The 21,740-nt window shown below is 40.8% G+C and overlaps 1 protein-coding gene across 1 annotated transcript in view; it reads left to right on the top strand.

The window, feature by feature from the left end:
- The window catches only part of Fam102b (family with sequence similarity 102 member B), an 80,089-nt gene that overhangs the window by 26,187 nt on the left and 32,162 nt on the right, over nucleotides 1–21,740 (top strand). The window contains exons 2-4 of the mRNA XM_008850430.2: nucleotides 11,238–11,358; nucleotides 14,683–14,712; nucleotides 21,304–21,420. Coding sequence (XP_008848652.1) covers nucleotides 11,238–11,358; nucleotides 14,683–14,712; nucleotides 21,304–21,420 — 268 coding nt within the window. The remainder of the gene's footprint in view (nucleotides 1–11,237; nucleotides 11,359–14,682; nucleotides 14,713–21,303; nucleotides 21,421–21,740) is intronic.

Genomic DNA, 21,740 nt, shown 5'->3' with positions numbered 1-21,740 from the left:
GGCTTGCTCCCTTGGCCCCTGCTCAGCCTGCTTTCTTATGCAGCACAGGCCCACCTGCCCAGGAGTGGCACCACACACAGTGGGCTGGGCCCTCCCACATCACTCATCAAGAAGATGCCCCTCAGACATGGCCACAGGCCAGTCCAATAGAGGCAATTCCCCAATTGAGGCTCCCTCAACCCAGGTGTGTCAAGTTGACACTAAAGCTATCCAGCACATTCATCCTTGAAAATAACAGTTTTTTTTCTTTTTTTAGTCTTTTTGAGTCAGGGTCTCCCTGCAGCCACAACTGGCCTGGAACTCACTATGGATATCAGGCTGGCCTCAATCTCACAGAGCTCCACCCACCTCTGCCTCCCAAGTGTGGGGATTAAAGGCATGTGCCACTATACCCAGCTTGAAAATAACAATTTTAAAAATATTTTTTAATTACTTTATGTATATGAATGTATTGCCTGCATGTATGCAAGTGCACCCATGTCATGCAATGCCTGCAGAGGTCAGAAGAAGGTGTCATATCCCATGGAACTGGAGTTACAAATGGTTGTTAACTGCCATATGGGTGCTGGGAACCCAACCCAGTCCTCTGCAAAAGCAGCCAGTGCTCTTAAGCACTGAGCCATCTCTCCAGTCCCTGAAAAAAAGCAACTTTTAACATTTGTTGTTGAGGTACACTGTAATCCAGGCACTGTTCTGAACAGTGCATTGTAAAAAGTTTTTTTGTTTTCCCCAGATTCCCATGAGGTATAGGTACTGTTCTTATCCTATTTATTTATTTATTTATTTATTTATTTATTTATTTATTTATTGAGAAGGTACTTCAAATATGAGAAGTTGGAGAGAGGGCCAGGGTGACAGCTGGCAGGTAGCAGAGGCAAGATTTGAATGCAAACAGACTGACTCTTGGATAAGCATTTAACCTCCATGCTCTACTGTCTGACAAACAGTTTGTGTTCCTCATAATACATTGCTTGTTAGTTTGATTGATCACTGTTTCTAACTAGTTTAAAATATTTTTGAATAATCAAGATAGGGCACAATTTTAAATTTTCTTTATTTTTATTTTACGTGTATGAGTATTTTACGTGCATGTGTCTAACTGCACCCATGTTGTGTAATGCCTACAGAGGCCAGAAGAGGGCATCAGATCTCCTGGAACTGGAGTTTCAGAAGGTTGTGAACCACCATGTGGGTGCTGTGAACTGAACCCGGTCCTCTGGAAGAGCAGCTCTTAACCACTGAGCCATCTCCCAGCCCCAGATGCACGATTTTAAATGTGTGCCAAGAGTACATACTTGCTGGTTAGCCGAGAATGAGCGTGAAGTTGGTACAATAAGTAATCATGAAGACGGAGTCCCTATACTTAGTCTTTTTTATTTTTGTTTGGGTTTTTTTTTTTTTTTTTGACAATTTTTTGGATTTTCTTTGACTCTTTTGAAACATAAAGAATGGCCAACTTTGTCTTCTGAGTCATCTGCTTATTTCATGTTTATTTCAGCAAGTTTATCATGTTATCTTGGAAATATTTGGCTTTCCACAGTATCAACACAAATCACATTCCATTGCTTTGTTTCTTGAAAGTGGTTGAGCAACCAACCAAAACTCATAGGAAATTAATGACTCACCTAACGGAAAGCATTTACTAATGTGACTTTTGTCTCAGTTGCCAAGTAGCCTACGTATGTTTTCATGGTTACACATCAGTATAACAAACGGTCACAAACTAACTTTGCCAGTTTTTTGGTTTGTTTAGTTTTGACAGCTTTCCCCCAAGCTTTGCGGGTATGTGGGCACATGTGTGTACACAGAAAAGATTATCGCAAAAAATTCTGAGTAAATGCCTTAGGCACACACATTTTTTTGGGGGGGGGGTTCTTTTTGAAGCAGGGTCTCCCTGTGGCCCCAGCTGTCCTGGAACTCACTATGTAGACCAGGCTGGCCTTGAACTCAGAGATCCACCTGCCTCTGCCTTCCAAGTGCAAGGACAGCAGGTGTACGCCACCACGCCCAGCAGGCACACAAAATTTAAAAAATAAAAATTTTTAAGGCAAGGTCTCGCTCTGTAATCCAGTCTGGCCTCAAATTCATGTGAGTTTTTTCCTGCCTGAACTTTCCAGGTGCTGGGATTACAAATGTGAGCCACCACACTCACCCAAAACCTCTTTTATTTTGACAGATTATTTAATAACCCAGGCCTATTATTTTGATGTTATACAACTGAAAACAGTTATTTCAACTGAACATCTGCTAAAGTTACTGTTAAGACAGGATATGTCAGTAAGTTTTAAGCTTGCACATTTTGGAAATTCAGTTACAGTTTTCATTCATATCAAATACATGGAACATAGGAGAATCTGCCAGAAACAAGACAGGGTGAAGGGAAATTGGGACCCTATCCTGGGGATGAAGTATTGAATAAGATGATGGAAGCTTCCCCAAACCCCACCCCTGGGTAACCGTATACTGATTTAAGGAAGGGAAGACAGTGAGAGATTTAGAGAACCAAGGCAAAAAGGAGGTCAGTTTTCTTTATTATTTTTTTTTTTTATTTGATGTGTATGAGTGTATTGCCTGCATGTATGTGAGTGCACCTGGGTCGTGCAATGCCGTGGAGGTCACAAGAGGGCTTTGGATTCCCCTGGAACTGGAGTTAAGGACGATTCGTAGCCACCATGTGGGTGCTGGGAATCGAACCCGGGTCCTCTGCAAGAGCAGTCAGCTCTTAACCACTGCGCCATCTCTCTAGCCCCAAGGAGGCCAACTTTCACCTGAAGACTGAGTTGAGGAATGATTTTAGAGGAACTAATAACTAAAGTAAATAAGTTCAAATTAAACTGGTGAATGTGGAAAGTTGAAATAGAGTCTGTGTATGAGAAAGAAGATATCTTAAAGGCCTACAAGTAAGAAATAATGTAAGGGAAATTGAACAACATGCAGCGGGAAGATGGACAGGGTCAGAGATCAGACCAAAGAGAGCCAGGGCCTCAATCCTAAAAAGAACACCAGGAAGCGGCAAAGGGCACGAATCAGAGGAATGAAAACATCACCTTTATATTTTAAAAGGAGCTTTCTGGTAGACATGAGGAAGGTAGATTTGGGCAGGAACCATTAAGGAGCTCTTGGTATAGTGCAGGGAACTGAAACTAAGTGTCTGAATTAGGGTAATGATGTCAGGCCCAGGAAAGACCTTAATTTCTGAACAGTTAGAAAATAACAGTCAAGAATTGATAGTACCAGACAGTTTGGCCTATTTATTGGATGTTTACTAGGGTTCACAGACTGTGTCCGTGAGATTATGCTGGACTTCGTTTTATGATTTTATGATTTCTAGGTTTCTTCTTCAATAAGGAGACTTTGTTATGCATACTATGAAGTAGTTAATAAATAAGTACACTTTTCATAAACCAGTTCATCCCAGCCTGATCCCTTTGTTTACTAGACTACCTCCATAAGAACCTGTTCCAGATTTCAAAGTGTTTCATCCATTCAGTAATCTTGTTTGATAATTTCATCTTTTTAAAGCTTTTATTTATTTTTATTTTATGTTATGAGCGTTACACCTACATGTAAGTGCACTCATATCATACAGTGCCCATGGAGGCCAGAAGAGGGCATCAGATCCCCTGGAACTGGAATTATTAGCCACCATGTGGGTGCTGGGAACCAAATCCGGATCCTCTAGACGAGCAGCCAGTGCTCTTAACTGCTGAGTCATCTTTCCAGCCCCAATAATTTCATTTTTTCAGATAGAGTCTTTCTATATAGCACAAGCGAGCCTTGAACTCATGGTCCTCTTGCTTCAGCTCTCCCCCCTCCGCCCTCCTAGGTGCTGGTATCCATACAGTACCTTAAATGACAGGAAAAGGACTCTGAGATTCTGAGTCTCTACCTGAATGGGAATAACATTGGAGTCTCAGATATCTTCATTTGAATGTAATCAGACTTAGATTGTGTCAGACTTTAGTTCACCTGCGTATAACAAAACCCAAAATAATAATTTTAAATAATAGATTTAGGAATTGTGGATAGAGACATGGACTGTCCTTCACCTGTGGCCCACACCCTCTGTGTGGCCCACCTTCCCTCTGTTTCCGTACCATCATCTGGCAGCTTTTCATGAAGATAGTTTATGGTCCAAGATGGCTTCTGACATTCATGCCCACTGTCACGATGGTTTTCTGGGCAGACGCAGGAATAAAGAACAAAGGGATCATCTCCACTATTCCTTTCTTACTGTGCCTCTGTAGAAGTCCCAAGCAATAGCCACTAATGATACCACAATAGCTTATAATCAATGCCCTCCTACCACGAGCTGCAAGAAAGACTTGTAAAATATAGTCTTTTACTTGAATATAGCCAGTCTAAATAAAATCACAGTTCTGTTAATAAAGAGAGGTATTGAATAAGCTGCTTGTACTCTCCCCTACATATGCTCCTAAACAAGCCATTTTATTAGTTTAACTACCTAGTTAATGTGGTAAGTCAGTAGATTGCTGGTAAGTACCAAGAAAGATGTAAAGGACTAATTCCTTCTAGATTAGGAGTGCCAGACAGGATCACCAATTAATACATGGACAACATGAATCCAAAGGCTAAAGAAGACTTCGCGGAATGTGTTTATGCATGTTTGTAAGCATATACATAATAGCTAAGGCTATCAAAGTGAAAAGATAAGCTTGGTGGACATCAACATCTTAAGGAGACAGAGGTATATGAAATTGAGATGAAAGAGCCACTGAAGTAGAAAGGGACAAGAATATTTTAAGAATGTAAAGGAAGGGGCTGGAGAGATTAATGAGGGGTTAAGAGCACTGGCTGCTCTTCCAGAGGTTCTGGGTTCAGTTCCCAGCACCCACATGGTGGCTAACAACTGACCATAACTCCAGTTCCAGAGGATCTGATGCCCTCTTCTAGCCTCCGTGCCATTTCATGACATGGGTGCACTTACATACATGGAGGCAAAACACTCATACATATAAAATACAACTTTTTTTTAAAGTATATAGGAAGGGCCAGGTATGATTTAAGAAGAACACATCTGGGGCCAACTAGGTCCCTCAGTTGGTAAAGGCATTTGCTGCCAAGTCTGAAACCTGAGTTTGATCCCTGGAACCCACACGGTGAAAGGAGAGAACCCATTCCTGCAAGTTGTCCTCTGACCTCCACACACACTAGCACAAGTGTGCAAGCATATACACCCACACAGATAACTGGAAAAAAAATTAAAGCTTCAAGATTTGGCAGTTATTTGCTCACTGGTGAGCAGTTTCAATGAAGTGCTGGCCTAGAAGCCTGATTTTGAGTATTGGAAGATAACTGGGAAGTGGGAACATGGAAAAAACAATTCCTCAAATTCCAGTTTAATTCTGTTCAGCTAAGTAAACTTGGATGAGCCACTTAATTTCTCTTAGCTCTTTTATTCAGAGAATGGAGTTGTTGAGAGGATTAAGTGTATTAATATATGTAAAATATGTAGTGTCTGTGTATAATAAGCACTCAGTAAATATTGTCATCTCTGTCACTAGTGTCATCGTTAAGGGGCTAGGACCTAAAGGCAGACAGAGTGGCAGTCGATAAATGGGAATATGAACTTGTAGAGTGTGTTTTTCCTCTGCAAGATTTAGTGTGATGTTATTTATTAAAACTTATTCTTTATTCTACCCTATAATTTCAATTATCTGCTCATATGTACAATGTTAAACTGATTCTTAATCTAGTTTCTTCCCAAGTCTACCAGACTTAATGCTGATTTCCTTCACTCTCTAGATAAACTAGGTAACATTAGTAACATTTTTTTATGTGCATGAGTGTATTGCCTGCACTCATGCTGTGCAGTGCCCACTGGAGGTCAGAAAAGGGTTTCAATTCCCCTGGAACTGGAGTTACAGACGGTTGTTAGCTGCCATATGGGTGCTGGGAACTGAACCTGGGTCCTCTACAAGAGTGGCTAGTGCTCTTAACCTCTGAGCCCTCTCTAGCCCCACATTAGTAACATTTTAAGGTACAGCTATAGTCTGGACTCAACGGTCCATGGGCTAAAACTTGTTCCCAGTACACAGCACTGTTAGGAGGTAATGGAACCTTTAAGACTGGGGGCCAACCCGGGCATGGTGGTACATGCCTAGGAGGCAGAGGCAGGCAGATCTCTGCTGAGTTCCAGGCCCAACCAGGGCTACATGGTGAGACCTTGTCTTAAAAAAAAAAAAAACCACTTTCATAAGCTTATATAGCCAGCTACTTATTGGGATTCTGTCTGACTGATGTTAGTTCTGAATTCCTTAAGATGATTGCAGTGACAACGATAATAATATTACCGAGTGCTTAATACACAGACATTTTACAAATATTAACACACACACACACAAATCAAGTAGGAGACCTTCAGGTCATTGGGGGTCATACCCTCAAAGGGGATAATGTAAACTCTGCCCTTTCCTCCTTCTCTTCCTCCTTTCTTTGGAGGGTAAGGTAGTTTTTTCTTTTTCTAAATTTTTAAAATTTTTATTATTTTATGAGTGTATTGCCTGCATGTATGTAAGTGCACCCATGCTGTGCAATGCCCATGGAGATCAGAAGAGAGCATCAGATTCCCTGGAACTGGAGTTGCAGGTGATTGTTAGCTGCCATGTGGGTGCTGGAACCTAATCCCATCTTCTGCAAGAGCAGCCAGTGGTCTTACACACTGAGTCATCTATCAAAGCTTGTTTTTTGTGTTTTTGAGACAGGGTTACTCTGACTGGCCTGAAACTCACTATGTGGACCAGACTGGCCTCAGACTCAAAGAGAGCCACCTGCCTCTGTCTCCCTAGTGCTGGGATTAAAGGTGTGTGCCGCCTTGCCTGACCACCTTCTCCTCCTCCTCTCCCTCCCCCCTCTTCCCCCTTCCCTCCTCCTCTCCCTCTTCTTCCTCTTTCTTCTCTTCCTCCTCCTTTTTCTTCTCCTTCTGCTTCCTTTCCTGTTGTTTTCCAGTCATGATGAGAGGTTTTCCTTCACCAGATGATTCCTTTGTGATATTCTCCCTTGCCACAGGCTCAAAGCAACAAAGCCAATCAGTCATGGGCTGAAAACCCCAAAACAAAACAGCGAGCCAAAATAAACCTCTTCTCTTTATAAGCTGATTTATGTCAGGGATTTGTTATAGTGATAAAAAGCAGACAAAATAAGATGTGATTTTCATGTATTGTACAACAAAGAATATTCTGAGTGGATGGTTAAAGCAATTAGAAAATAATGGTTTTCAATGTTGTGTACTTTATTGGAGATGGTCTTACAGTGTAGCCCAGATTGGCCTTAAAGTTGTGATCCTCCTTCAGCCTCCTCAGTATTGGAATTGCCTGCACATACCACACCATATTGGCTCTCTTTTAAGTACTTTTGTTGTTTTGAAATCATTCAATACTTGATAATTTTTTTTTTTTAGTCTTTTCAAGACAGGGTCTCTCTGTAGCTCCAGGTGTCCTGGAGCTCACCTGTAGACCAGGCTGGTCTTGAACTCACAGAGATCCACCTGCCTCTGCCTCCTAAGTGCTGGGATTAAAGGCATGCACCACCACACCTGACAATACTTGATAATTTTTTAATTTGCTCATTTTTATTTTAATAAAGATATGTGTGCATAGTTTAAAGTCTTAGTGCCAGAGGCACATTGTAAAAAACTGCAGTCCTTGTCTGACATGGTCTAACAAGGAAAGGGCCAGGAATGTATTGCCTTTGCTCTCTCCTGCTATCTGGGATTGTGCCTGTTGCACAGAAGAGGCAGATGGTAGGGACTGGCTGTGCAGTCCAGAGTGACTAGCCTCTGGACTATGAGGAGGGTAGAGGGCATTTAGAATAGCAGGCAGAAGGTCAAGCCCAGGAGTTTTGGTTTCCAGGAACATGTTTTAGTGCCCTGAGGATTTTTTTTTTCTAAGTAGCATCTTATTCCTTTATGGTAGATGTGATTTTTTTTTTGTTTTACTACATTTATTTGTGCGTGTGTGTGTGTGTGTGTGTGTGTGTGTGTGTGTGTGTGTACACATGCCAAGGTGTGAAAGTGGAAGTCAGAGGACAACTTGTGGGAGCTGGTTCTCCATCTACCACATGGTCCTGAGGATTGAACTCATCAGGCTTGGTACCAAGTGCCGTCACTCACTGAGCCATCTCTCCATCCCTCAATTTCTATTTTCATCTGAGATTTTTTTTTCTTCTTACAGTATCAGTTTTGCTTTTTTCCTGTTTGTTCTGGTCTCTGTTTTTCCTAGACAGTTTTCTTCGTGTGCCAGCTTAGATTTAACTGAGGCACCAACGTTGATGAAAAGCTTTGTGCAGATGGAGGCCACTTAGAGTCTCCGGTTTTCACTAGATGTTGAGCCAGCTGGGTCATTTTGTTAGGAGCCCCTCAGTGTCCACTTCATTGGAGCTTTCTTTGAGGCTGGTTGGATTTCTCAGAAAATATTCTTCCCAGGGCTGAGATGGCTCAGCAGTTATGTGCACTGGCTGCTCTTGCAGAGGACCACAGTTCAGTTCCCAGCACCTATGTATTGGCTAACAGCCATCCATAATTCCAGTTCCAGGGGAATCCAACACCCTCTCTGGCATCCATGAGCACTGCACACACATGGTGCACTTACATACATACAGGCAAAACACTCATACACATAAAATAAAAATAAATTAATTTTTAAAAACTTCTTCCCACATCATCTTGATGAATATATGCTTTGTTCCAAAATTGCCAGGAACTGGGATAGAGAAGAAAGCTGGAACACTCAACACAAAGTTATCTTTCACTCCTCCCCCAGCATGCCATTATGCCATCATGCCATTGATACCTGCCCTGAAGTCAGGCAGGCCAGACAGTTCTCTGATTCTCCCCTCAGGAAAATAAGCCTGTGCCTCCTGCAGACCAGGGTCTGACTGCTTCTCAAACAGCTTTCATTCAGCCCTTCTGCCTTTTGTCCCCCCTTCATTCTATTTCAGAACCAATTCAAGATTCTACTCTTGGCTTTCAACATCAACAGCGTAGGGTTCAGGTTTCTTCAATTTGCTAAATTAGTTATCACTTGTGTGTCTCTGACAATTTATTTTTGTCTACTTGTGAGATAATGCCTTGACTTTTTTTTCTAACTTAGTAGGCTTGAGGGAGAGAGAAGAAACTTTTTTAACTAGAAGTTTATATATGATTTTCTAAGGACAGTAAAATAACAATTTTTTTAAAAATATTGTTTCTTGATACCTGATCCCATGTCAGTGGTCTTGGTGACATACCTTGAAGCTTGGTGTGTTCCTCAACAGCCCAAGTTATCAGTATATCTGCATGCCTTTCTCAAGATCTCCAGACCATGGCTGGTGCCCTCAAGATTTAAGACCAAGTTGGGAAGAAAACAAAAATTCTAGGTGTTTATTATTTTTATTATTTACTGATTTTTTAAGATTTTTATTTATTCATAAAACCAAACTCATTGGTCCTAATTCACATTCCTTTTATTCACGAAGGCAGCTATAAGTTGACACACTATCGTATTCATCCCTAGTTTGTTCTGTCCTCAAACCATCTGAATTTTCAACTCACTGATCCATCCTATTGCTCCAGAAAAGTGACCCTACTCTGTACTTTCTTAAGAAAATCAACCCTATTAAACCTGTGCTCTCGGGGACCATTGCAGAAGAGGAGGCAGAAAGAATGTAAGAGCCACACGTCTCAGACCAAAACAGGGTCTTCTGGATGTGACAGGGCCACTGCACTCATGAACTCAGAGCAACTGTGGTTGCCACAAGATCAAAGCAGTCAACATTTCTGCATGGGGTGGGGAGGGACTCGTAAGCCCCACCCACCCCGAGGTGAGGAGCTATTGACAGTTGATGGCTTCTGGAGAAGGCAAAGTCAGCTTTCTTTAGCCCTGTGACCCCCAATATGTCACCATGCTCCAGTGGATGGCCCACATTCATGAATATATGGACAGCACCAATTGGACTTGGTGGGTTATTTTAGTTTAAGGAAGTCATGAAATTGGGGGGGGTGGATCTGGGAGGAGCTAAGGGAGGAATGGGAGGTAGTGAATATGATCAAAATACGTTGTTACACATGCATGAAATTCTCAAAGAATTAATACTCTTGCCTGTATTAGCTGAATAGATAAGTAAATCAAGAGAAAGCAGTTTTGCATTATTCACTTTTTATGTTGCCCATTATCTCTCTCTCTGTCCCTCTGTCTGTGTCTTTCTTCCTGCCTTAGCTGAATAATTATCCTTGCTTTCTAAGGCTAAGCCCCTTGCACATACACATAACAGTAGAGAGAACAGTATGTACAAAGTCAGAAAACTTTTAAGAGTAAGTTGTTGGAAAAACAATAGACGTTGGGTTGTGGATATGGGGACTTTCAAGTTACGTGGGCTTGGTTTGAATATAGCACTTGCTACCTAAATAACCTTGAATTAACTTCTCTCTTATGCTTGATTTCCTGATCTCTGCAGTGAGGGAAATACCAGCTACGTTTTAGGGTTGGCGTGAGATTAAGCAGCATTTTGTAAACTGAAATGGTGGCTCCTGTTGCTGAAATAGCTAAATATTTGCTTGTACTTAAAGTAAGATTTGTGTATGTTTCTGTCACACTAAGGCCTTCAAGGTTATGAACTCTGACCTTTATCTTTGTATTTAAACACTTAGAACATACCCAGCACATCAAAATAAATGTGCATTGAATGAATGGTGAAGCTTTATTTTATACTGCTTGAATTGATATGTAAATTTCTTTTCAGTTTCCAATAGATAATTTATTTCTGTTCCATTGGTTACAAATACTGATTTTTTCTGTATATGTATGTATATGTAGTGTGTATGCATGTATGCATATTCACATGTGTTTGGGCACATGTATATGTGCAGGTACACGTGTGTGGAAACCCAACATTAATGTCATCTGTCACCCTTGATTACTGTTCACCTTACATGTTGAGGCATGGGGGGAGCTTGCCATTTTGACTGGTCTGACTAGCCAGCCTGCTCCAGGGACTCCCTGTCTCCATCTCCCCAGTGCTGGGATTATAGGCAGCCCACCACACCCACTTGGCTTTTATGTGTGTTCTGGGAATCCAAACTTTAGTCCTCATACTTGAAGAGCAAGCACTTTACCCACTGAGCCATCTCTCCAGCCCCTTCAAATATTGACTTTGAGTATATTACTTTGCATTGTAGACTTGAGTGAAATTGTGTATACTTTGGACATAATAATTACTTTTTTTTTTTTACCCCTATTCAGGGAGGTGGTGCAAGCAAACTGTGTTCACTGGAGAAAGAAGTTCTCATTTATGTGCAAAATGAGTGCCAGTGCCGCCACGGGCATCCTTGATCCTTGTATCTACAGAGTGTCTGTAAGGAAGGTATAAAAATAGACTATTATTCCTCCCCTTTCAGAAACCGTAATTAGCTGCAGCCACTGATGCTTTATTTAGATCTGCTTTAACAGTAGAACGGTTGTTTGTAACTTCACACTTGCAGCAGTAATTTGAATTCCTATTGGAAATATGATGAGAACCTGAAGTTACAACTCAAAATATTCAAAACCCTTCTCAGAAGTGCTGTACAGATGAGTATTAGCCTTGTTTGTGTTGGTTTGTGATGATATATGTATCTCATTGTTTATTAAATTCGTGTTCTTTAATAGGCATTGTTCTAAGAACTGTATATAGATAGCAACCCTGAAATTAAGTGTTGTTTTCTCTATTTTCAAGAACAACCAAGATGCCAAGAAGTGAAATAAATTGCTCAAATTTACATCAGGGAAGACTCAAACACAAATCCATGTCCTTTTTTATATGAATCTCCTTTTCACACAAGAGGTGGGGGAGGTATTTATGTATGTTCCTGCTTTTGTTACATAAAAAGGAGCAATCTGTTAGTCACTTCAACTAATGAGTTAACTACCAGCTTTAAAATATAAACTTCATAGCCAAGTGTTGTAATGGCAAGCCTCTGATCATAGCAACCCAGGAGGCAGAGACAGGAAGATCCCAAGTTTAAGGCCAGCCTGAGCTATATAGTAAGTTTACCCCAGCCTAAGCTATATAACAAGAAGTTCCAGGTCAGTTGGAGCTACAGGAAGACCCTGTCTCAAAAAAAAAAAAAAAAAAAGCTAACTTTGTGGTTTACATTTTATACACATTTTTTCTGGCTTTTTGAAACAAGGCCTTTTTTCTTTTATGTGCATGAGTGTTGCCTGCATGTATGCAAGTACACCATGTCATGCAATGCCCTTGGAGGTCAGAAGAAGGCAGTTATCAGATTCCCTAGAACTGGAGTTACAGACGGCTGTTAGCCACCATGTAGATGCTAGGAATTGAACCCAGGTCCTCTATAAGAGCAGCCATTGCTCTTAATTGCTGAGCCATCTCTCCAGTCCCAACAAAGTCTTATTATATAGCTCAAGCTGGCCTGGAACTCACCATGTACCCTAGGCTGATCTTGAACTCTTGATCTTCCTGCTCCCGTCTCCCAGATGCTAGAACTACAGGCATGTGCCATCATGCCCAGATTTATACATATTTCTTTTAATTACTAAAGTACACATACATATGCAAAAAAATTATAAAGAAGCATTTAGAATGAAAAGCAAGAGTCTTTGCTCTACTCTAGTCCTGCATCTTCCTCTATCAGATAAAAGCTGTACTTTTGTTTTGTCATCTTTTTTTTGAAGGAACTCAGCACTGTGATGTGTATGACTACATTTTCACTTTTATATGCTTAATACACAGAGTTACAACATAACAAATATATATGTACATATTATTTTACACATTTGAAGTCTTTATAAAAATAATCTTCTAAAATAGTTGTATTTGGAGCTACAGGAATTCAATGAGAGAGGGCGTCTCCTAAGGAAGTGCCACACAGTGAAGGCATGTGTGCTGGGTTTGGGTCCCAAGCATACCACTTACTGTGAACCATAGAAAATTCTGACTTTTAAAATGTATTGGGCTGGAGAGATGGCTCAGTGGTTAAGAGCACTGGCTTCTCTTGCAGAGGATCCAAGTTCAGTTCCCAGCACACCCACATGGTGGCTAATAACTGTCCCTAACTCTAGTTCCAGGGGATCTGACACCCTCTTCTGATGTCCACAGGCATTACATGACATGGGTGTGCTTACATACGTACAGGCAATACACTCATATGCATAAAAAAATAATAAAATGTATTTCTTCATCCAAATCAGGAGATACTGCTTGGCTCCTCATGAATTTAGGGATTAGCTAGCAGAATAGAGCATCCGATTTTCTTCCTCTGCCTTACCTGCCCTTTCATTGAAACATTTCTAAATCTAGTTCTAATCATGATTCTTGAAAGATGATGTGCCAATCTATGAATTTTAGGAAAAACAAAATATACAAAATTTAGAGTAAAGCACGACTACAAATTAAATAAACTCAAAGTCTGTTAAAAAAACAAAACAAAACAGCAGCAACAACAACAAAAAAAAAAACCCAGAAACTATAAATGCCAATTAAACCAGGACTTACCTAAAACAGTTCTCAGTTTCTGGGGGTTTTCTACATTCATTAGGACATATATGTTAAGCTACTAAAACAGACACAGACAGGCAAAGGCTTAAACAAAAGGGCAGAGAAGCTGTGTCCCTTTAGGGTAATGGCCAGGGAATCCAGGGTGGGAGAGTTGCCACCTTCAACATACAACTCCATCTTTAGACCCAAGGAGCCATTCTAGTCTTGTTACCCCCCCCCCCCCACTTAGTGACATAAGACACATTTCCCTTTCCAAAGCACAGTTCAAAAGAGGTGCATGTATCTATTGTACACATCCCTCTGGCTACAAGTCATGTGGCTGCACCAAACTGAAAGGTAGGCTATGAATGCCATCCACAGTTGGGTGGCCAACAGCTTCTGTGCCACAGAAGGAAGGAGAGCAGTCTCTGCTATGCCTGACTAGGTAGAGGTGTTTGTTGGATTATTCTACACAGTCTTTCCTAAGTATTCTATAAAACAAAAGTTATTGAACTCATGTATATGTGTCCACTGCAAAAAAAAATGCCATAAGCAAAGTCACAAATTAGGGGAAAATATTTGTGAATCATGTCAAAAGACTAGTTTACAAAGCTAGGCATGATGGCGCATGCCTTTAATCCCAGCATTTGGGAGGCAAAGGCGAGTGGATCTCTGTGACATTGAGGCTAGCCTGATCTACATAGTGAGTTCTGGGACAGCTGTGGTTACAGGGAGACCCTGTCTCAAAAAGTCAAAAAATAAAAAAAAAAAGATGACTTCTAAAGAGAAAAAAAAGAAAGATCAATAGCCCTTCAGAAAAGTTGACAAGTGATCATATGCTTCATAAAAAAGAAAACATTTTTAAACATACAGAATATACTCAATCTTACACAAATTAAAACTAGAAATAAGGTACCATTTTCACCTATAAAGCAATGTAGAGAGACACCCATATCAAAAACTAAAAATAATAAAGTTACATGCAAAGTAAAAATGTTGGTCATTTTGAGCAGTTGTCATACATCCAAATAGTTGGATATAAACTCATCAGACTTTTTACTGTCTGTGATATTTGCCAACATATAAATGTCTACTTCAGAATCATTTGACATACATTTAATTTTAAATGCTTCATTATATTACTATATTATATAACATGGGATATGTATATAGAAGACATATATCTTATAGTGTTTTCTATCTTTGCAGGAATTAAAAGGTGGAAAAGCTTACGCAAAGGTAAATAGATGTTCTTTAACTCTTTTGAAACATGTAGTCACTTACTGATATCTGTAGGCTTTAAGTTAAATTGTTTACTCTTTTCATTGTTGTTCAAACTTGACTCCTTTTAAGTAAAGCAAACTGGAGACTGAATAGTTTGGTTCATTAGTAAATTATAAGAATATTCTTTCTACGTGTTTATTATGGACTGTTCCTCTTTGGTTTTAGCCTCCCTACTAGAAGATGATCTCTGGTTTTCTTAAAGCTGTAGCTTACTAATGACTCAAACCAGTCTCACCTGGAAAGTATTCCCAGGCTGAACTCTTCCCAGTGGGAAGGAGCCTTCCTCTGTTCTGTTCACACTCTGTATACATTTGTCCCTCTGTTCTATTAGCACTCTGTATACATTTGTCTCTTGCTGTCTATGGAAGATTGGCTCCAAGACCCTCCCCTCCCCTAGTATATCAAAATCCAAAGATATTCAAGTCTTCTTAATAAAATGGTAAGTATTTGAAAGTAACCTATACACATCCTTACATAAACTTTTAAAATATTATGTTATTTTTATTTTATCTGTATGAGTATTTTGCCTGAATGTATGTAAGTGTCCCCTATCATGCATTCCCCAAGGAGGTCAAAAGAGGGCATCAGATTCCCCTGGAACTGGAGTTACAGATGGTTATTAGTTGCCATATGGGTGCTGGGAATCAAATCTGGGTCTTCTGCAAGAGCAGCCAGTGTTTTTAACTGCTGAGCCATCTCTCCAGCCCCTCTCAAATATACTTTTAAGTCAGCTCCAGATTACTTATAATATTGTCCTGGTTTCTTTTCCTGTTGCTGTAATAAAATGCCCTGACAAAAGAATTTTAAGAAGAAAGGGTCTATTCAGCTTGTAATTCCAGGTTACAGTCCATCAAGGCAGAAGCTTGAGAGAACTGGTCATATTCTATGTGCAGTCAGTAGAGAGCAATAGATGCATCCATGCCTGCAGCTCACTTCTTTCCATTCTTAGACAGTCCAGGCTCTCCTGCCCAAGGAATGTTGCACTCACTATGGGCAAATCTTTCCATCTCAATTAATGTACTCAAGACAATCCCCCACAGACCTGCCCACAGGTCAGTCTAATCTAGATAATCCCTCGATGAGACTCTCTTCCCAGGTGGTTCTAGATTGTGTCAAGTTGACAATTAAAATTAACCATGGAGCTGAAGAGATGGCTCAGCGTTTAAGAGCACTGGCTCTTCTTGCAGAGGACCTGATTTCAATTTCCAGAATCCACATGGCAGCTAACAACTGTTTGTAACTCCAGTTCCAGGACATCCAACATCCTCTTCTGAGCTCCACAGGCATTGCACGACACAGGTGTACTTACATGCATACAGGCAATACACTCATGCACATAAAATAAAATTAAAAATTTTTAAACATTTAAAAAAAATCTTCATAAGAGCTGGAGGGATGGCTTAGAGCCGTTCTGGTCTCACACCAGGCATACACATGGTGCACATACGTACATTCAGGCACTCACACATAGACATAAAATAAAAATAAATAAATCTTAAAAATACTAGCTGTCGCCAGGTGTGGTGGCGCACGTCTTTAATCCCAGCACTCGGGAGGCAGAGGCAGGCGGATCTCTGTGAGTTCAAGGCCAGCCTGGTCTACATAGTGAGTCCCAGGCCAGCTGGGGCTACTGGGAGATCCTGTCTCAAAAAGACCCCCCCAAAAAAAACAAACAACAACAACAACAAAAAAAACATTTTCTGTCTCCATTGACGAGACTTAGTGCCTTAGGTTGTGCCTGCAGTATTTCTTGTTGACAGCCCATGTTGGCCTCCTGCTTAGTCTGTTTCCCTGTTATTGTCTCCCTCCATCCTTCTTAGTACTGCCAGAATGATCGTTCTAAAATTAAAACATGATTACATCATTCCCCACTTTTACCTTCAGCAGCTATTTGTTGACTATAAAGGAAACTGAAAATTCTATAAGCTAACAAATAAGACCCGTTTCAGTTTGCAAGTCGTTTCTGCTGCCTCATCTCTCCAACCTGCCATCTGTATTCTGTCTCTCGCCTCTCCTGCCCCTCATCTTTATGAGGCATGTTGCCATCATACACTTCTAGAGCATCTCATGCTATCTTAGCTTCCTTGCCTTGTGACCTGACACCATGTGTGTATTGCTCCCTCCTCCTGTCCTGTCAGCTTGTGTATCATTAAAAGATTCAGCTTAGTCATCCCTTCCCACTGATAACTTTGCTTCTCTTCCTTATAATTATGTCTTCTTTTACCACAACATTTATCAGACTGTGCTGTAGGAATTTGCTTTCTGTTTTCCCCTATTAAACTATGAGAGTAAGAATGATTCCATAGGGGCTGGGGCTGTAACTTAGAGCACAGCATGATTAGGCCCTGGGTTCCATCCCCAACACCAAAAGAAGAAAACAATTCTATATTTCTAATTAATGCCTAACATTACTCGGAATGCAGGTGCTAAAAAATATTTTCTGAGCTGGGCGTGGTGGCGCACGCCTGTAGTCCTAGCACTTGGGAGGCAGAGGCAGGCGGATCTCTGTGAGTTCAAGGCCAGCCTGGTCTACATAGTGAGCTCCAGGCCAGCTGGGGCTACAGGGAAACCCTGTTTCAGAAAGATCAAAAAAAAAGTATTTTCTGAATAAATTAATGTATACCACAATTGTATATATATACCACAATTGTGTGTGTGTGTGTGTGTGTGTATATATATATGACACACATAGATTGGGGGAATTATCTTGGTGAGGTCAAAGGAAAAGTCACAAGGAAACATGAATTCTCTGGCACCATGCTATGTCTATAATGTGAGTTTTTTGAAGGCAGAGTATTTTTCCTTTTCTGAACTATTCTCTTGTGCCTGAATGAGGGTCTGGCACATAAAAGATACATAAAAGGAATATTGGCATGCCAGTCCTTCTAATATGCTTTGATAACAAGGACTGTCTTAGTTGGTTTGGGTGGCTATGCCATATTGCCCTAGACAGGGTGACTTAAGCAACATACATTTATTCCTTACCATTCTAGATGGTGAGGAGTCTAAGAGCAAGATACTGACAGATCCAGTGTCTGTAATGAGTCTACTTCTGGATTTGCAGATGACTGCTTTTAGTATGTCGTCACATGGCAGATTACAGAGAAGATGCAAGTTCTCTCCTGTCTGTTTAAAAGGGTATAGCTCAGTGGGAAAGCACATGCTGAGACATGTGTAAGACCCCTGGGTTTGATCCCCAGCACCAAAAAGGGGAGGAGTGCATTAATCCATTCATGAGGCCTCAGTTTCACGACCTAATAACCTCTCAAAGGCCCCACCCCTTCATACCTTCCTCTTGGGAGTTAGGCTTTCAACATACAAGTTTTGGAGAAACATGAGCATGTAATCCATAATCAGATATTCTTACTGACAATATAAAACCAGTATTATAACAGTAAGTTAGTGGGTAGCTAACTTTTAAGACTCCTTCAGAGAAATGACATCTGAACATGAATGGAACAAAAGAGAAAACTACAAAATTATCTAAGAGAGGGAATGTTTCGAGAGAGTTAATGGCCTTGAGTTGATCTCACACATTGTGGCTGGCAACATTAAATGAAGAGGAGAGAAAGGAAATGGATTTTAGCAGATGACCAGAAGAGTCAGACTGCATAAAGAACTCAAGAAGGGTTGTGTTTTTGTTGTTATTTATTTTTATTTTATGGGTACGTGTTTTGTCTGCTTATATATAGGTATACCATATGCGCATTACCTATGGAGGCCAGAGGGTGTGTGAATCCCTGGAACTGGAGTTAAAGACAGTCTTTAGTTCTCATGTGGGTGCTGGGAACCAAACCCCTTAAGCACTGAGCCATTGCTCCAGCCCCAAGAAGGGTTGTTTTTGTAGATTTTGTTTTGGTGGAGGAGGGACAGAAAAATGATCCAATAATCTGGAGAGATACGGGATAAAGTTAGATTTGTTCATAGGAGAAAACCAGCCAGCCTGTTTGTATGCTGCTGGGAAAGATCCGGTCGAGAAGGGATACTCTAGAATGCCAAAGGCAGGAAGAACTGCAGAAATAATAAACTTGAGCAGGCAAGAGGCCTCAGGAACACACCATATCGTGCATATTATCTAAGTGGGAAGGCAATACAGGGCCCCAGTGTAGGCAGGTGAGTAACTGTGGCTGGCAGTAAGAGCTCATGAAAATTAAACACCCTTGATTGCGTTTTTTCTCTGAGGGAAACAGGCAACAGGGCCATCAGCAGGGAGAGAGAACAGAAAGAGGTGCTGGATGTTTAAAGGGGAAGAGAAAGAAATAAAATAGTATATGTTAATAATGGATGATCAGGGGCTGTAGAGATGGCTCAGTACTTAAGAACACTTGCTGTTCTTGCAGAGGACCCAGATTTGATTCCCAACACCCACATGGCAGCTAACAACCATCTGCAACTCCAGTTCCAGGGGATCTGATACCCTCGTCCGGCCTTTGAGGGGCATTGCATGCATGTGGTGCACTTACATACATGCAGGCAATACACTCATATACATAAAATAAAAAATAATAAATAAAATAAAATTTAAAAAAGATAGTGGATGATCAAGTAAGTCACATAATTCACATGCTCACTCAGATATTACTTTGTACTGGACCTATTTTGGCTTTTTCTATATTGCCCCAGTAAAATTAGTAAGACCAAAGAAACCCTGTGAAAACTAGGCAGATGTTGCCTGTGTCTTGAGGCGTCTCCTCAAGCCTTGGAGGCTTCTACTATTCTCTGGGTTCTTGTTCTTCAATCTTTTCATACCAGTTAAAAGCTACTAAAATAATATTCCAATTTACAATTGAAGTCATCATTTGAAATGCCGCTTAAAACCCTTAAAGTGGAGCTGGGAAGATTTCTCCATGGATAAAGTGCTTGTCATGCAAGTGTGAAAACCTGAGTTTGGATCCCCAGACCAAAGCTGGCATAGCAGCACACATGTGTAGTCCTACCTCCTATCCTACTGCTCCTACAGTGAGATGGGAGATAGAGACAGGAGAGTTCCTGAGAGCTAGCTAGCCCAGACCACACAGTGCAGAGGTAAACAACAGAGACCCTGCCTCAAACAAGGTAGAAGGTGAGGACCAAAACCTAAGGGTGTTCCTGACCTCCACATGTGCACCATGGCATGTATGTGCCCACATACACACACACGCACACACACACACATACACACACACACACACACACAGTATACAAACATACAAAAACTTAGCAAACAGCTTCAGCAGTATTTATGTGTAATGTTATTTATGGTATGTCTATGGAGATGTGCTTAATTAATTATAAAGTCAATTCACTTTTTGTTAATAAAGAAGTATATACACTTTGTTATATAGAAGTAGACTGTTCCAAAAATGATAATATGCCGGGCATGGTGGTGCGCGCCTTTAATCCCAACACTTGGGAGGCAGAGGCAGGCAGATCTCTGTGAGTTCAAGGCCAGCCTGGTCTGCATAGTGAGTTCCAGGACAGCTGGGGCTACAGGGAGACCCTGTCTCAAAAAAAAAAATGATGATATAAGGGTGTACAGCTTGGAAATGTGAAACAGGGTTAAGCAACATCAGAAGAAAGTCTACAGAGCAAGATTTAATAATGGCAGAAAATGGGGACCAGTTCTGGGTAGTAATATGGAAAAGGAACACATTTAAACTGAACTTGTAGGTAGCAGCAGAGAGGGCAGGCGTGGGGCAGAACTATGAGAAAGGAAAGAAGGCTCCATAAAGAACTTCCGCTCAGGGATGCTTAGCAAGGCAGATGTGGAAGATGGAAGAAAAGCTGCCTGTACCAAGAAGCTGTGTGATTCACTGAAGTCTTTCTAGTTAGTGCTTGGAGAATGAGAGCTTCCTAACCTGCCACTGTCTGCAGCCCCAGTGGTTCACTCAGCGTGAGCAAGATCCAAAATCAAGTCTTAACGACACACGAGCATGACTGCTTGCTAGTTACTTCCCACAGGGTAATGTGAGTGTAGGTGCTGCTTCAAATGGTTTTGGTTGTTTGATATGCATTAGTTTTACTATCTCAGTAATATATTTATTTTAATATATGCTGGAATATAAGTATGAAGACCATATTTAGCACATCAAATCTGTGATACCAAAGAGCCCACAGCTTGAGATAAGTGGACTAGGTAGGAAACTTTTATTAAAAAGCCAGCTAGGGGCTGGAGAGATGACTCAGCAGTTAAGACCACTGGCTACTCTTGCAAAGGACCAAGGTTTGGTTCCCAGCACGCACATGGCAGCTAACAGCCGCTCATAACTCCAATCCCAGGGGATCCAAAGTTCTCTTCTGATTGCTGTATGCATTGCATGCATGTGGTGCACTTACACACATGTAGGCAAAGCACACATACACATAAAATAAAAATAATTTTTTTTAAAAAAAAGTAAACTAAATTAAGGACATATGTAAAGCAAATGATAAAGCAGGTTCCGTTAGGATGCCAAGAGCTGAAAGACTGAATTGAAAAAACTTGCATGTATTGAATGCCTATTTTAAGGAGAATATGATAGAAGCCTACAAGATATTCTATTAATATAATTCTTTTTATTTTCATAGCTGGGCTTTGCAGATCTAAACCTGGCAGAGTTTGCTGGATCAGGAAATACCACTCGTCGCTGTTTACTGGAAGGCTATGATACCAAAAATACAAGACAGGATAACTCCATTCTTAAAGTAAGCACACTTCAAGATTTCCTTGCCAATAGATGAGATTCTCTGCCTTTAAGTAAGCACAGGTATATGCTGTCACTGATACAATGGGAATCAATACGGAGGTTTTAAGCATACACACCATTGGGGAAAAACATATGCAAATTATAGAAGTAATGCAAAGTAGCTAATGTTCACCTTCATGGTTCCAACATGTTTCTCATCAGTACTGTGAACATTTAGAGAATACACCACCACTACAACAGAAGTGTTCATTGGGAGGAAGGAGCTTGACAAATGGATTCATGCCTTAAAATGTATATAGCTCTCAGGGCTAGAGAGAT

Source organism: Nannospalax galili, unplaced genomic scaffold, assembly GCF_000622305.1.
Source record: "Nannospalax galili isolate Female #2095 unplaced genomic scaffold, S.galili_v1.0 scaffold5, whole genome shotgun sequence".
Taxonomy (NCBI): domain Eukaryota; kingdom Metazoa; phylum Chordata; class Mammalia; order Rodentia; family Spalacidae; genus Nannospalax; species Nannospalax galili.
This window is presented reverse-complemented; position numbering and strand designations above follow the sequence as displayed.